The sequence below is a fragment of the Bos taurus genome, chromosome 3 (genome assembly GCF_002263795.3).
Source record: "Bos taurus isolate L1 Dominette 01449 registration number 42190680 breed Hereford chromosome 3, ARS-UCD2.0, whole genome shotgun sequence".
In the NCBI taxonomy this organism is placed as follows: Eukaryota; Metazoa; Chordata; class Mammalia; order Artiodactyla; family Bovidae; genus Bos; species Bos taurus.
The window spans coordinates 103,294,093-103,311,376 of record NC_037330.1 but is presented as its reverse complement, the minus strand read 5'-3'; the positions used below and the strand labels follow the sequence as shown (position 1 = coordinate 103,311,376).

Here is a 17,284-nt window from a genome sequence, read left to right as displayed (position 1 = left end):
AGTGCACGTATATGAATTTATGTGTGCATGCTCAGTCGCCTCTGACTCTTTGTGACCCCACGGTCTATAGCCCGCCAAGATCCTCTGTCCATGGGATTTCCCAGGCAAGAATAAATGCAGATAAACCACTGGAAAGGAGGCACTCCAAAATTATTTATTGATGGAGCAGGTAATCAAGAGTTTGGAGGGTACTGCATGAAAAACACCCATCTGCTACAGCATTTAGAACTGGCTGGCACATGGGCAGCCCTGGAAGTCAGGCAAACTCTCTCCCCTCCATTAAAAATTCAAGAAAGGCTCATGGTGAAAAGGGACAGTGTAGACTGAAAGCCCTTTCTGATTAGCTGGGGTTCAAATCCAGTTCAGCCATTTACTAGCTGTTTGACTTCAGGAAAGTTACTTCTCTTCTCTGAACTCCCTCCCTGAACCATATGGAGGGTCAGTGATACTGAAAAGCATTTGAGCCCAGAGCCTAGTAAACTACTAAGCAGCTGTTGAATTTCTCCTCCACTTTTTTCTCCACTCAGAATATTCACTTATCCACTCAACAAATAAACACCCAGGTCCGGCATCATATACTGAACAGACATTTCTTTCCCTTGAAGGAGTGAAAAAGTTATCCTTCTCTTACAGACAGTGAAACTGAAGCCCAGAGAGGTTAAGTGACCTGCTAGAGCCCTGAGCTAACACAGCAAGCAAGTATTTAAACTTTGCAGTGGTAAGTTCTTACCATTAGCTAAAAGAGCTTCTCATTTTATTTGTATTTTGTTATACCCCAGCATAACGGCTCACCTATGACTGTCGGGAAATGTGTTCTGGGTCTCCCTTCAGGCCAGGGCGGGCTGGTGAAGCAAGTTGTCTGGATTCCTCAGGCACAAAGGAGCCTTTTCCCGCTGAGGGTATAGCTTGGCCACACTGTCACGCACCTCTCTGCCCAGTCAAAACCTTGCTCAGTTCCACCGGACACCTCCACCGCCCATACGAAGGGTAGTGCGCAATTCAGTGCTAACCCATACCAGGTGAAAAAACGTACACCCTCGCGCCTTCCCTGCCGAGTTTCAAAAAAGAAAAGTGACTTGAAATATTCTATAGAAGGGGGAAGGAGGGAGGAAAGAAATAAAGCCCTACACAAAAGGTGGGGCCCAGGAAATGTTGGAAAGGAGTCATTCTGGGAAAGTCACAAAGAGAGAAAAAAAGAGATCGTATCGAGGCAGTTTGCTCCCGCGGGAAGAGTCCTCATCTATTCACTGTCCGTGTCCCCCAGCTCCCTGGCGCGAGCTCCTTGCACTCAAGCCCGGGGCCCCTTCCCGAACCCCTGTCCCCCCCCCCGGGATCGCGGCGGCGGCCCATGGTGTACACTCTCCACGCGGCCCTCATCAGCCCCGCCTGAACAGGGAAACGTGCCACCTCGGAGCACATCACCCCACTTGGCTACAGCTCTGGGGCCTGCCCTACGCGGAAAGAAGGGCCTCGTACGCGGGTTTTTCGCCTCAGCCCTGCAGCCAGACATCCTGGGGTTAAAGCCCGGGCCTTAACAGACTGCCTTCCACCTCGGAGCCCCAGAGGGCTGGCGCGGGGACCACGCGGGGAGGCGAAAAACGCCCAAAACCAGGCCGCGCGCCCAGTGTGGCGCCCGGGAAATGAGAGCAGCGGTTCCCAGCCCGCCGAGCGGGGGCGGGTCCCTCCTCCTCCGCGCTCAAGGGCCGGGGCCCGACCGGGGGCTCGGCCGGCTCAGCCAATGGGTGCCGCGCTCGGACCCCTCCCCCGCCCCGGGAGGAGCCGGCGCGGGGCCGCAGCCGGGGAGGATCGTGAGCGACGTGCCGCGCCCGGCCCTGGGTCCCCGGGCCCCGCCGGGCCGCGTGGACCTCGCGGCTCCCCGGAAGGAAGCCAATTACTCAGTGGGGGCGCCACCTACGCACGCGGCGCCCTGGCGCCCGCCAGATCCCGAGCCCATCCTTGTCACCGTCCCCCGGCCCGGCAGGGCGCTGCGCTGCCGGCCGGGGTAGAGGCCCAGGCCGGCGGAGCGATCAGCGGAGGTCCGCGCCTTTGTTCCCGGCAGGGAGGGCCCGCGGGCGCGCGAACTCACCTTGCTGGTGGGCTCCATGGCCGCGCTGCGCTGGAGGCTTTCGCGGCACCGGGTGCGCGGGCAGGCTGCGCTCTGTGGATCCCGCTTCGGCTTCGGTCTCGAGACTCCGTCTGCGACTCTCTTGGCCTCCCTCTGCCTAGCGAGCTAGTTGCTGAGACCGGCGGCCCACTGTCTGAATTCTCGCTTTGGTTACCTTTGAGCACTCCGACTGTCGCCTTTATAGGACCCCAGCCATTGGCTAGCGAAGCTGGGGGGCGGGGCGGAGGGGTGGGTAGAGCCTGGGGGCGGGGACTGGGGCACGTCCGGGGCGGGGCTCCGCGAGGAGGGGGCCCAGGTCGCGGTGCAGGCGAGTGAGGGGGTTGGGGAAGGAGGGCTCCCGCTGGGTACCTTGTTCTGGCTGCGGATCTCCACTTCTCCCTGAGTCCTGAGAATTCTCTGGCTGTGTGACTCTCTGCAAGTGTGCGCACCTCTCTGGGCTTCAGGGCCAGAAGCAAAATGGAGGAGCTTGTACCGGCTGTGAGACCAAACTCGGAGCCGCACACGGTAGCGCGTGAGAGTGAGGACTGGAGTCCTCACTTCGCCAAGGGATAACTTCGGGAAACTAGCTGTAATGATTGTACCACCTCATAGGTTTGTTATGAAGATTAAGTGAGTTAATATTTGAAAAGTGTTTAGAGCAGCCTCTGTTATGTGGTAAGTGGTATTTAAGCATTTGTTAGACTACGGGAGGTCTCGCTCCGTGATTTTCTCCCTTACCCTCTCCAACCCCACATTCCTGTTTGTAAACCAAGCCTGGCTTTAGCACAGGCTGGGCCCTCTGCCTGAAAATCTATGCCCACCTCTTCTTAGGACTTTAATATCACCTCCTCTGTGAAGCTTTTCTCTACTCCTGAGAGTACATGTGACTCTATGGTGACAGGTAAGTGTGAAAAATATGAATGATAAGAACATAGAAGAACTTGGATTTGAACCAACTCCGCTGTAGACCAGCCCTGGTATGATCCTAGGCAAGGTGCTAGCCTATGAGGCTCTGCTTTCTTCTGGTTAACCGGGAATGAACATGCCCACCAACTTCAGGTGCTAACATGAGAGATACAATGTCGAGATCAGCCTATGAAGTACTTAGCGCATGTTGACTTGCATGTAAGGCCTCCTTTAGTGGCAATGGTATTTTTTCACCTTATTTCATCTGATTTCACCTTATTTCTTCTTCTGGAGTCATGTCTTACTTGAGACACAGCGAAGGGAAAGACCCCTAGTCCAAAGGTCTGGACAAGGTCTGGACAAAATCCTGAGGTTAACCTGAAGGTCCCTTTCTCTATGGAAGGGGTCAGGAGGGGCTATTTTCTGTTGGGAAGGAGGAGCCTGGGCATGACCCCTGGAGCCCTCTGTCTGGCCTGTGGGTCCATTGCTGGCCAAGGGAGGGGGCTCCCTGTCTGGGCAAGAAGCCCTGGCAGGAAAGGCAGGCCCCTTCTTGGTGCACTTCTGCCCATGGCTCCTATTTCTATGGTCTCCCAGTTGCTCAGCCTGGAAAGCTTGGGGCCACTTCTGTCTTCATCTGGTGCCCAAGCCCCTAAGTCCCGTCGATTTCACCTTTCTGTACCACCTCGTCCTCCTTCTCTTCTGCGGCCTGCAGGGCCTCCAGCACCTCTGGCCCTCGTCGTCTAGTGCTGACCCTCATTCTTCTGTTTGTATGTCCCTTGTTGCCATAGAGGCGGCAGGGTCCAGCCTGGCTAGCAAGGCTTTCAGGGCATTCGTTTACAGGCTTAGCCTCACCCCTCACACTTGCACTTGCCACATCTGTACCTTTGTTCAGATTGTTTCCTCTGCCTGACTCCCTCCACTCCCACCTCATCAAGCCAAAGTGCTTCTGATGGCACAAAGCAGCTCTAGAAGGGGCCCCTTCCAGGAGGCGTGCCTGAGTCCTCCACGAGGGAGTTGTTCTCCCTTTTACCTTTTGATGTTTCTTAATGTGCTGCTGTGCTTTCTCTCTTTTTCCAAGCTGAGCACTTTGAGGATGGCTTCTATAGCTGAGACACAGAGGTGAAGGAAGAAGGCAGAAATGAATGAACACATGAGCAGTTAGTCTGCTTGTTTCTTGCCAACACAAGTGTTCCCTGAAATACCTTTTGGGTTTTGCCACTTCCCTGCTCCAAGTCTCTCCATTGCTCCCTGTTGCCGAATCATTCAGTCGACTGTGTATACCTCTTCCCAGCTGTGGCTATGCCCCACCTAGCTCACGGGGTACCCTCACTAGCAAGCTCTCTTTCCTTCTCCAGGCCAGCCCTGTCTGTGCTGGCTGCTTCTCCAGGGACAGAGGCAACCAAGCCTGTTGCTAACCTTACGGATTCCCCAGACTGGAGAGAATGAAGAGGGGAGGTGCACAGCAACAATACTGAGTTGGGTGTGCATGGTTAAGAATGTGTATTGGAGCAGATCTTATACTACAAAGGAAGGAGAGGGAGTAGAGAGAGCTTCAGGATAGGGAGAAGGCAGGCTGAGCAGGGTTTAGTAGGCTAAATATGAGTTCAGCAAGTGGGTCAGAGGGAAGGCAATTTTTGGCAAGGGGAAGATCACCTGCAAAGACAGGAGACAGACAGAGAGTAACTGCTGAAGGGAAGAAAGAGTCTCTTGACCACATGCCTGGTGGTGGAGTCCTGGATTCGGTTTCCTGAGTCCCAGTTCTGCTGTTTCCCTGCCAAACATAGCTGAACAAATCCCTTCTCTCTCTAACCTCAAGACCTACATCTGTAAAATGGGCATAACAGTCCCCTCCTGAGTTGGCCAGAGGAAAAACTGATTATGTACAAACGTTTATGCGAATAATGTATGACTTCCCTGTAGCTCAAATGATAAAGAATCTGCCTGTGAGGCAGGAGACCAGGGTTTGATCCCTGGGTTGGGAAGTTTCTCTGGAGAAGGAAATGGCAATCCACTCCAATATTCTTCCCTGGAGAATTCCATGGAGAGAGAAGCCTGGCGGGCTACAGTTCATGGGGTCGCAAAGAGTTGGACACGACTGAGTGACTAACACACACACACACAATTTGTGATGTCAGAAATTCAGTCAAACTGCCTTGCAATGGTCAGGGTGGAACTTGAAGACAGAGGAGAGTAGCTAGAAAAACAGCTTTGCCTTCACCTTACCCCATCATACTTGCCCCAATAGACCCCTATCATTTGCTTGAAATTCCATTTCTAAATATTCTCATTGTAAAAGCTTTATGATCCCTAGAAGGTACTGTGTAGAAGTAAACTCATCAGACACTATTGACACTGGCCAGATATTAGATTCGCTGGTTGACTAGTTTAGTTTTTGGATGGCTGAGTCCTCCGCGACCAAATTTAACTCCAGCCAGGGAGGGAACATCAGAGAAAGCCTAAGGAAGTGAGCCTGGAAGGTTGGGTTGCCTGGGGAGACAGAGCAAATGCCCATCACCAGGTCATGGAGGTGCAGCTTACGGCAGAGGGAGCCAGGCTAAGTAGCCCCTGTGGCGGGAGTGCAGAGGGTTGGGAGCGAGAAGGGGATGAAGTTCGAGGAATCTGAGTGGGAGAAGAAGCTGAAGAGGCGGGGTCAAATGCTAGGTATAGGAGTTAGGGCTTTATTCAGTGGGCAATGGGGAGCCATCGAGGGTTTTTGAGCAGGGAAGGACCTGAGGAAGTCTCGGCCCTTTCTCAAGGCTACCCTACTCCAAAGATTTAAAGGGGAGTGTAAGGAGGCGGTGAAGCCCTAAGGCTCCAATTGGAAGGACCAAGTAACCCCTCCCCAAGCTACTTTCACACTGGCAGCTTTGTTCGCAGGAGGCTGCATTTAGCCTTGGAAGGAACTCGAATTTTTGGATTCCAGGCAGTTCTAGTCCTAGCCAGACGGAGGAGAAAAGCTCCCCGGGACTGGCGGGGCGGCCTGGTGCGTGCCTGCGAGCACGCTAGCACGCTCCGGGTCCACAGCCGCTCTGACCGCTGTGCGGGGGCGGTCTTAGCAACTCCGGAGTCAGGAGTGAGTAAGGCTGCTCGGGGAAAGACGCTTTTTTTTTTTTTTTTCTGCCTTTAAAGGCAAGCGTCCTTGGCGGCCAGGAGAAAAGGCTTTGCTGAGTCAGCTGCCGCTGACGCAAGTGGGTCCGACAGGGGCTGAGACGGGAGAGCCCCCAATCCGCGGGATGTCCTGCAACCCCGATCCTCCCAGGCTGCAGGTAAACACTGTGTTGGACTCCTGGAAGGCCGGATGCGCCAGGCAGGACAGTCTGGTGTGTTTACTACTTTCATTCTGACTTGCGCACCTGTTCACACCGCCTGCTCACAGAGCACTTTTCAGCTCCTCCTTCTTTATCCTTTCACCTGCCTCTCCCCAACCCTCTACTCTCAACAGGGCCACCACCTGCTCGCCAATGCTGAGGGATATTGAGGGGACACTTCCCCCGTTGTTTCCCGCACCAGGCTTGTCTGTCCAGGTGCCTCCAAGACAGCCGTTTGAATACCCCGCAGGTCCCTAGCCACAGGTAACTAGCCTTCACCATGATTAAGTCTAAAATCATCACCCTCTCCCATCTCTCCTGGTCCCCACCGCAGAGACGTTTCCTCTATCCACCAAATAGCCCAAGCCAGAGATCTGACATCTTCCTCCATACTTCTTTCTCCCTCCTCCTCAATACCCAGTCAACCCTGTGGACTCTACCCTTCCAAAACAGGCACTGGACTCCATCCCCTTCTTTCATCCCACTGGCCCAGCTATAGCTCTGCTTGTTCGTCCTCCCACCTGCCACCTCTCTGGTCTCTCAAACACTCAGCCAGCGCATCATCATTTCCCTTTTTAAGCATCTTTCCCTGGCATGCAAGAATGTGGCTACAGCTTACAGATGTGAAAGAAGCCAAATGCAAAGGTGTGCGATTTCATGCATGCAAAGCTCAAAAACAGGCAAAAGTTATCTATGGATTAGAAGTCTGGATAATAGTTACCCTTGGAGGGATGGTAGTGACCATGGGCGGGGCTGGGTCTATGGTGAGACAATGAGGCAGGATCAGATATTACAGATATTTCCCTTTGCCCTAAGCTTTCATGTGACTCATCATGGCATTGTTACTAATCCTGTCTTTACCTAACATTTTGATACTCTGTCATCATGAATTTTTTTTGCATTAGTTTTGCTTTTTAAAAAATATTGCATTAAAACGTTATTTGTCTTGATGACTGAGCTTTTTGGCACCCCCTTATATTTTACTCAGGAGGTGAGCGTCTCTCTTGCCCTGGTCCTGACCCTGCCAGTGGAGTTTTGCAATGAGTGCTGGTTCCGTGTGTGTGTTCAGTTTGTGACAACTCATCAGGTTGGACAGTTCCAATTTTTACAATTTTTACATTATGCACATTATGCTTCAATTAAAAAAAAATTTTTTTAACTTAAAAAAACCTTTCCGTGATTCCAAGGAAATGATTGTTTTCTGCTTCTTCCAGCATCCCCAGGACCCAAGATGGTACCTGACACACTCTGGGATGTGATACATAGTTGTTGAATGAATGAATACAATATTCTTCCAGTTAATTTAATCCCAACAAGAATTCAGTGAAAGGAGTCTTTTTTTCACTCCATTTTCTAAAGGAGAAAACTGAGATTTAAGGGAAGTGAAATGATTTGCTCAAGTTGACATAGGTAGTAGTGTGAGTTCTACCGCCTCGATTAAAAAAAAAAATCAACAAAAACTCCGACCTGTAGCACCTGCTCGGGCACCTGATCCAGCACTGGCGCAAGTGGTGCACCAGCCTGGCTTTTATCCCTGAGATTACAATTCTTTGAGCCGTATCTCTCTGCAGATGATCTCCTTGGGATAGGGGCTCAGGCATACCTGTCTTCTCTCTGTCCAGCTAGTACTTAGGACAGGGAAGAGGCTCTGAATATTTAATAAGTGAACAAAGCAAAGAATGAATGAGTGAGGAGACGGACAGTGATAGGCAGTGAGTGGAGCACAGGTTGGGGAGGAAGATCTGCTAGCTGTGTGTCTTTGGGCTTGTTACTCAGTCTTTCTCAGCACCAGTTGCCCCAACTGTAAAAATGGGAATAATATCAGTACTTACCTCAAAAATGTAATGAAAATATGAAGTGAGGAAATGATCGTTGGGGTGACTGGTATATAACACATGGAAAATGTAATTGCAGTAGTATTCTTTCCAGTGGTTCACATTCTCAAAGTCTGGTTTACTGCAGGGTGTCAGGGATCTACCTCTTTCGATTTCCATGTATTACTTTCTTGGAGGTCTCTGGAGTTGGAAGGAGGGGGCCTGATATGGTTCCCCAGGAGCTTTCCTCCTTGAGCCCACAGAGAAGACCAGTGCTGAAATTGTCCAGAAGTCTGGTAGCCCAACTCCATCCTGCTGGTGGTGTCATCTGTGATGAGTTGCTTCTTTGTGAGCCTCACTTTCCTCTCTGTAAAATGGGACTCAGAGTAATCTTTACCTTGTGGGGCTCTGGGGAGGATTCCCCAGAGTCTCTAAGTCTAGCCCACAGTACATGTTCCTTTAAGGTTGGCACCCTGGGGAAGAGCCAGGAGACTGGAGGCTCTTAGAGACTGTGGGAACTCTAAGGACTGATGGGAAAAACAAATAAATAGCCTGGCTGGGCTCTGTTTTGGTCTTAGAACCTTATTACTCCCGGTGAAATAATACCATTTATGCTGGTGCAACTTTTTAACTGTGCTAAACACCTTCTCGCATGTCATTCCTCGGGTCCTCCTCACACCTCATGAGGAGGTCAAGACCAGATTTATTCATGTACCCATGGCACAGGTGAATAGACTGAGGCATACCAAGGTTAAAGCCATTTGCTTGAAATTACACCAAAGGAGGAATTGGGTAGCAAATGGAAGGTGTGAGACCTGGACCTCTTAACCACCACCATGCAGCAATTTGGAGTCAAAAGAAAGCAGAGAGCTCACCTCCTGAGTGAGCAGCTATGGCCCGACCGACGTATGGCTGTGCCCGCTTCCCCCACCCCCAGCCCCACCTGGATGCCACCTGGCAGTCACACGTACATTCATCACCGAGGAGCTGGCTGACTCATCCTATTATACCTGAGCTGACTCACACTTTAGAAGATGGAAAGTGAGAACCTGAAAACCTGGAGAAGCTCTCCCTTCCTCATTAGGCTTTAAATTAATGTCCCAAACCCACGGCAGTTTAGCTCTTAAGAAAGAGAAAGCACTGTGGTCTGCCTGGAGGCAGACATCCCTGAACTCAGAGGGCAGTGGTTCACGCCACTCTGGGAGGTTACAGGCTTGCTGGGTGACTTCAGGCAAGTCATTGTCCTTTTCTAAGCCTCAGTCTTATTGGTTTCATAATGAAGGGGTTGCAACAGGTGACTTCCAAGGCCCTTCTAGCTCTGGGTTGACAAGCCTTATCATGAGAAGTGGTGTGTGTCAATAGTTTGCTGCGTGCCAGGGGCAGAGCTGAGTGACTGATGTAAAATTGTCACTTTTAACCCTCATCACAAGTCCTAGAAATACTGCCTCTATCCCACTTCATAAAGGAGGAAACCAAGGCACAGTTTCAGGGGAATTTGCCTCAGGTCAAGCAAGTAAGCTAATAACAGATCTGAGAATTTAACCCTGTCTGTCCACAGAACTCGCATAAGTGGGTTTATTCTTACTCCTTTCATCCTGCTAGAGCTTGGTTTCTTCATTTAAAAAATTGTGGCAAAGTATACATAACACGAAATCTACCATTTTAACCATTTTTAAGCATACAGTAATTCAGTGGCATTAGATCCATTCACACTGTTGTGTAACCACCACCACCATCCATCTATGAAACTTTTTCATCTTTCCAAGCTCAAATTCCTTACTCATTAAGCAATAACTCTCCACTGTCCATCTCCCCAGCCCTCTAGCAAACACCATTCTACTTTCTGTCACTATGAATTTGACTACTCTAGGTACCTAATATAAGCTTTAACAACAAAACTATGACAGCAGAGGTCAAATAATCCTTCAGTTGTGGGCAATTGGTTTTGAATTGGATTTTAAGTTCCAGTTCTTCCATTCAACAGCTGTATATCCGCAGGCAGATTGCTTAACCTCTCTGCCTCTTCATTTCCACATCCCTATAAGTGGCCTACTGAGTCCAGCCCTGTAGGGCTGTTGGCAGGCTCACAGAAGACAATGGATAGGGAGAAGTTTAGAAAGTCTAATGCCACTTCTGCAGCTTGTTATATATGCCCTCTTCCTGGAGTGCTGGGATGGGTTTAGATCAGTAGATGTGAGAGCTGGAGAGATTTTAGAGTTGTGCTGTTCAACCCTTTTACAGATGAGAAGACTGAAGCCTGGAGAGGTGGATATGACTTGCCTAAAGCCACCTATGGAACTTTATACATCCACGTGCATCTATGTCCCATTCGCACATGCCCTGCATATGGAAGGTGCCCAACAGATGTTAGCTGCTGAGGCTGGAAGGTGGGGGCCGTGGTCTCAAAAGGAGGCCCTGACTGCTTGGCTACGGAGCCCTCCCCTCGAGCAGTTGGCATTCCAGTCTGTATCCCCCAACTTGTAAAGTGGCTTATAGAAGGTGCTGGGGCAATAGTCTTCTATCTTGTCTATTCTTTTTATTGGTTTCCAGAGACCTGGTCTTGTGGCTGAGAGTCTCATCTTCCTTATTTCCTTAGAGTAATGATTGCTAGGAATTTTTTGGTTGCCAGAGTCAATATATTTAAGGCAACTTCAGCTAATAAAGGAGACTTTATTAAGGGATACAGAGGTGTCCCACAAACAGTGGTGGGGTGCAGTCAGATGCTGACTAAGCTTGGGACTCAGAGTACACTGCTGCCAGGATGGTCGGCATCCCTCCTTATTGCTTTATTTCTCTTTCTCTTCACAGACAGGCATGTCTTGTTCCACGTGGCAGAATATGACCACCAGACAGTGCCAGGATTTACCTGGGACCATTTCAAGATCTTTCTGTGTTGTTGGGTGTTGTCCTTATAGACACACCTGAACTGGCTAAGTCTGCTCCTGCCCCTAAAAAGGGCTCTAAAAAAGCTGTGACCAAGGCCCAGAAGAAGGACGGCAAGAAGCACAAGCGCAGCTGCAGGGGGAGCTACTCCGTGTACATGTACAAGGTGCTGAAGCAGGTCCATCTGGAAACCGGCTTCTCGTCCATGGCCATGGGAATCATGAACTCCTTCCTCAACGACATTTTCCAGTGCATCGCTGGCAAGACATCGCGCCTGGCGCATTACAACAAGCGCTCGACTATCACATCCAGGGAGATCCAGACTGCCGTGTGCTTGCTGCTACCTGGGGAGCTGGCCAAGCATGCCGTGTCCAAGGGCACTAAGGCTGTCACCAAGTATACCAGCTCCAAGTAAAGATAATATGCCTAGCCGCTGTTAACGGAGAAGGCAATGGCACCCCACTCCAGTACTCTTGCCTGGAAAATCCCATGGACGGAAGGCCTGGTGGGCTGTAGTCCATGGGGTTGCTAAGAGTCGGACACGACTGAGCGACTTCACTTTCACTTTCACTATTTCAAGGCTGGCTCAACTCTCTCCTGGTCTTGATTCTAAGTTTCTAGACAAGGAAAGTAGACTGGGCCAGTTTGGATGAGGTGTTTGTCCCGGGTCCTGTTGGCTATGGTTAGGTGATGGTGTCATAGGGAATGTACGAGGCTGGCAGGACTCAGATCTGTGTGAGGGTGGGGCAGAGGAAGGGTGTGTGACTCCCTAATGGAGTCACACAGGCAAACACATGCATCTGTTAAAAATGCTGTGAAACAGGGATATATGTTCATTGACATGGAAAGACAGTCAAGATATTTTTGAATGGAAAAAGTGGGTTACAAAACAGTATGTGTATCACAGTTTAAAAAGTAAATATGCATATGTAATGTGACTGACTTTCCTACAGAGATGATAAATGTTCATTGAAATTATGGGTAGTAGAATTAGGGGTAATTTTTCATTTCTTCTTCTGTAATATCTGCGTTTTTCTGATTTTTCTCTCATGAATGAGTATCAGTTGAGTAATAATAAAATGATCATTCTTACCACACTTGGCTGCAGTGTGTGTTAACTAAGACATTTATTCGCTTATTTAATAAATATTTATTAAGCACCTAGTACGTGACAATGCTTGTGAAAGTTGCACAGTGACCGGCCAGCAGTAGAGGCTCAGTCGTTGGGGCCCCCAAGGCTTTCAAAGTTTCAACAATAGTCTGGGTGCTCAGACACAGGTGCTTCTGTGCTAATGATCTGTACACATTTTGAAAATCTAGGAAATGGAAGGCAGGGTGTTTCAGCTATCTGCTGCTATAGAATTAGCACTCCAAAACACAGGGGCATAAAACAGCAATGATGTGTTCTCTCTCTTGATATAGGGGGTTGGGCGCTTCTGGTCCCCGTGATCAGCCGAGGTTACTTATGCAGTTGCGTTCAGTGGGGTCCTTGGCTAGGGCCATTCTTTGCACACAGTGTTGCATCCTCCTCTGTATCCAGCAGGATAACCTGGCTTCCTTTACAGTGTGATGGCTGGAGCCAAGAGGGAGCATTTTGAAAGAGCAAGTCCAGGTGTAGAAAATTTTACCATGACTGCTCATATCAGTGCAAATCATTCTGGATATGACTTGCTTTGTCTCTAAATCTGTAATGAGCATTTTCTCTATGAGTAAATATTCTCCCCAGCGTGATTTTTAATGACTCACTGATAGCCCATCATTGATTTAACCAATCCCCAACTGATGAATATTTAGTTGCTTTCATTTTGGGAGCAGTTATAAACATCTCTGTGAAGGTCGACTTTGTACCAAAAACTAGGTACAAATCCTTGGAGGAAGGGGATTACAGGGTCAAAAGAGGGGGGGATTTTTCAAGTTTTGCCAAACTGCCCTTCAAAAACGTAGTACATGTTGCATTTCCATTGACTTTAAAGTAACCAGTCTCTTCACCATGCTCTGGTCAGTCCTGGGTGTGGTTTATCTTTCTAATCTCTGTCAGCTAGATGGGTGAGAAATGGTATCTCATCATTGTCTTCAAAGTGAAAATTAAAAGTAAGTTGCCCAGAGCCAGATCCTTAGGAAGAGTTCTTATCTTTCTCTGGGAAGCAGCACTAATAAATCCGCAGGCTCGAAGGCAGTGCCACGAGGTGTGTCTCTGCCTGCTGACTCAGGCTGTAAAAAGGAACACAGGGCTGACAGCTGAGCTTCCGACTGTGGAGGTGAGTTTGCTGCGTCCTCATGGGGCAGAGCACTTGCAACAAGCCTGCTGCTTTCCCTTCCTGTGTCTGCAGGGTTTCCGGTGCACACAGGGCACATGCCCCACCCGCTGCACCTGCCTAGCCCATCTTGACTCTGACCCTGTCCACTCTGACCCGCTCTGGAGGACCTGAAGCTGAGACCTGGGACCTGGCCAGCTATGACTAAGGAGGGTTGTAAGGAAAGGTGTATAAAGAGATCAGTCCTTGGCCTGGAGCATCCAGAGCCTTACCTCCTGGCCTCAAAAATTCATGAACTGAGGGACACCTTCCTGTGTGGAAACAGGGGTCCTGGACTCTAAGGCAGCCCTGCTTCTTACTAGCTGTGGAGCAAGTAATAGGGCTTCTGAGCCTCAGTTTCTTCATCTAGAACATGAGGGTAATAGAGCTTTAAGGATTATAATTTACTTCCTCTATGTCTGATCCTTGTAACTCTCATGGAACCCTCAAGAGTTATTATGTATATTATGTATTATGCCCACTTCGCAGTATTATGAGTATTATTAAATAAATATAAATGAGTATTCTGCCCACTTTGCAGATGTGAGTGGGGCAGAGAGGAAAGAAATAACTTGCCCAAGATCATGCAGCAAATAAGTGGCAGAGTTGGAAATGAGCTCAAGCCAGCCTGAAAACAAAGCCCATATCAGCAACTTTTATAGATTTTGTAAACGATTGGAGGAAAAACATGCATGTGAAAGAGTTTTGCAACATGTGTCCAGAATAGCTACAATCACAACCTGCAGTGGCCCTCTAGATGGTTTGAGTCCTTCTCAGTGGGTGGGATGGCTATGCTGGAGACCTACCTGAGAGAGCCAAGTTTCCCACCAGAAAGGTGCCTGATTGTACAGCTCCCCGTCGGCTTTAGTCTGCTTTCTCCACGGAGGGAGGCAGGGCCCTTCATTTTATAACTGCTATTATTTACTTATGGAGTATTACTCTGCAAAGTATGTTTTATGTATATGCTTTGGTTGTGACCCTGTTTGTTACGTGGGCTGCGGGGACGTTAGGTGGGCAGGTAACAGCCAGCCAGGGCGGCAGAGTTGGGTTCCAGGCAGACTGAGGATCCCATCCTCCTGACCAGGCCCTGGGAGTGAGATGCTCAGGCCTGGACCACCAGAGTTTACAATGCCTTTTACCCCGTGATCATCAGAGTCTCCTTTTAGCCCTGCCATTATCTACCCGACAGATGGAGAAACTGAGGCCCAGGGAGAGGAGGATGCTTACTCCCCACACCTGCCTCAGCCTTCCCCAGCTGGAATGTGGAGGGGGAAGTGACGGGGAAAAGCTTGCTAGCAGCACTGGACTTGTGCCTGCCAGCTGAGCTGTGGCCTTTGCAAGGGCTGGGTGTTCCTTCCAGGGAACTTGAGGTGGGGCAGGCTGGCTAGAAATGAGATCAGAGGGCAGATTGGTCCGGGAAGAGGAGAGGGCAGGTCTCAAGGGATGGAAGGTTGTGGAAAGAGGAAGGGAGCCTGGAAAACGCCACGAATAGGGTTGATCTGGGGATGGCTTAGCAGAGTTTAAACTGGGGCCACATGGGAGTGTGGAGCTCTGGGATCAGAGGCTACTGGGTGCAAATTATGACTGTGCAGGAGGCGCTAGTGGTAAATAACCCACCTGCTAATGCAGGAGATGCTTAAGCATCACGGGTTTGATCCCTGGGTTGGGAAGATCCCCTGAAGGAAGATACGGCAACCCACTCTGGTATTCTTGCCTGGAGAATCTCATGGACAGAGCTACAGTCTGTGCAGTCGCAAAGACTTGGACATGACTGAAGCAACTTGGTAGCACTTATGAGAATGGTGTGTTTGGGCAAATAGTTCCCTGAGCGCCAGTGTCCTCATTTGTAAAAGGGTTGGAGCATTTCCTGGGTTAGATCCTGGTTCCACCAGGGCAAGTGAATTCACCTCTCTGGGCCTCTGTTCCCCGATCTGTAAGAGGGGCCTGATAATAATGGTAGCTGCTCACCCAGTTGTTGTGAAACTTCAAAGGTCTAGCAGCATATGTAGAAGGCACCAAGCATTTCACAAAATCAGTTTCTGCTGCCATCGTCATTGTCATCATCTACCTCAAAGGATTCCTGGGAGGCTGCATCAAGGCTATAGATGCAAACTGTTTTCCAGGGGCATTGCTGGATACAACGTCCCTCAGTATCCACAGGGGATTGGTTCCAGGATCCCTGTGGATTTCAAAATCGGAGGATGCTCAAGTACCTTATATAAACTGGCATAGTATTTGCATATGACTTACACACGTCTTCCCAGAGGTAGTAAATCATCTCTACATTACTTATAATACCTAATACAATGTAAATGCTATGCAAATAGTTGCTAGCATGTGGCAAATTCAGACTTTGCTTTTTGGAACTTTCTGCCATTTTCTTTTTTTTTTTTTCCCTGAAATACATTGGTTGAGCCATGGATGTGTAACCCATGGATTGGAGGGTTGACTATAATTACGGGGCAGAGTGACAGTGCTTTGATGGTGTGGGTGGTGTTGTGAGACTCAGGAAGAAGATGAAAGTTCTGCCTGGCTGGAAAATAGGTGTGGAAGGCTTCCTGGGAGAAGTGGCATTTTCTGAACCTTGAAGGAAGGATGTGTAGAAGTTCTCAGGTGGAGGAAGGGAAATGCAGAGAGATGAACTTGAGTGAAAGCTTGGTGGTGAGAGAACCTGAGTATGCCTGGGAAGGTGAAGCCTTTCCATTAGGCTGCATGTCTGGGGTGGAGGGCAAGGCATGAGGCTGCCCTGGGGGGAGAGGAGGTGCCAGGTGCAGGATGCCTTGCCTGGAGTTTAAACTCACACCAGTAGCTGGGAAGTTCCTATACCTGTCTACCTGGCAGAATCACCTGAGATGTTTTAAAAGCACAGAATCCAGAATTCCCTGGCTGCCCAGTGGCTAGGGCTCTGTACTTTCACCTGGCTGCCCAGTGGCTAGGGCTCTGTACTTTCACCGCCAAAGGGCCAGGTTCAATCTCTGTTTGGGGAACTAAGATCCTGCAAGTCTTGAGGCATGGCCTAACAAGCAAACAAACAAAAACCAAACAAACAGACTCCTGGTCCCACCAGGCAATATTCTAAATGGTAGGTTTCAGGTGGGACTCAGGAATCTATACTGTTTAAAGCTCCTCAGGAAATTCTAATGCCCACCCAGTTATGGGAATCCCAGTCAAGGGAAAGGGGTGTCTCCAAGCATGTAAAGGCACTATTGGAATGCTAGATTTGAGCAGAGAAATTGAGAGGATTGGGGTGTGTGTGTGTGCAAGCAACCCCTGACTTTGATCCCCAGCCTCCCACCCCTTTCCAAGGACATCCATGCTCTGATAGTCACATTTGCAACCAGAGATGGACCTTGGAGATACCACTGCCCCATTGCCCTCTGGCTTCAGGAAAGACAACCTTCTTTCTCTCTGTCCATTCATTTATCTGTCCATCCATCCATCCGTTCAACACAGTGTTTGAGCTTCCCACCCTACAATTGCACTCATCTCACACGTTAGTAAAGTAATGCTTAAAATTCTCCAAGCCAGGCTTCAGCAATACATGAACCGTGAACTTCCAGATGTTTAAGCTGGTTTTAGAAAAGGCAGAGGAACCAGAGATCAAATTGCTAACATCCGCTGGATCATGGAAAAAGCAAGAGAGTTCCAGAGAAACATCTATTTCTGCTTTATTGACTATGCCAAAGCCTTTGTGTGGATCACAACAAACTGGAAAATTCTGAAAGAGATGGGAATACCAGACCACCTGACCTGCCTCTTGAGAAACCTATATGCAGGTCAGGAAGCAACAGTTAGAACTGGATATGGAACAACAGACTGGTTCCAAATAGGAAAAGGAGTACATCAAGGATGTATATTGTCACCCTGCTTATTTAACTTCTATGCAGAGTACATCATGAGAAATGCTGGGCTGGAAGAAGCACAAGCTAGAATCAAGATTGCCGGGAGAAATATCAATAACCTCAGATATGCAGA

At 49.3% G+C, this 17,284-nt stretch overlaps 1 protein-coding gene and 1 non-coding gene across 2 annotated transcripts in view; one reads left to right on the top strand and one right to left on the bottom strand.

Annotated features, from left to right (window-relative positions):
• SLC2A1 (solute carrier family 2 member 1) overlaps positions 1-2,269 on the bottom strand; it is a 28,201-nt gene extending 25,932 nt beyond the window's left edge. The window contains 1 exon segment of the mRNA NM_174602.2: positions 2,087-2,269. Within this exon segment, the coding sequence (NP_777027.1) occupies positions 2,087-2,104 (18 nt within the window). The 5' untranslated portion in view covers positions 2,105-2,269.
• A 173-nt stretch (positions 2,270-2,442) lies between these two features.
• Positions 2,443-12,112, top strand: LOC614376 (uncharacterized). Its single transcript, XR_009494010.1, has 2 exons — positions 2,443-6,276; positions 7,307-12,112. It is a non-coding gene; the product is annotated as an uncharacterized protein (transcript).
• Positions 12,113-17,284: the final 5,172 nt, after the last annotated feature.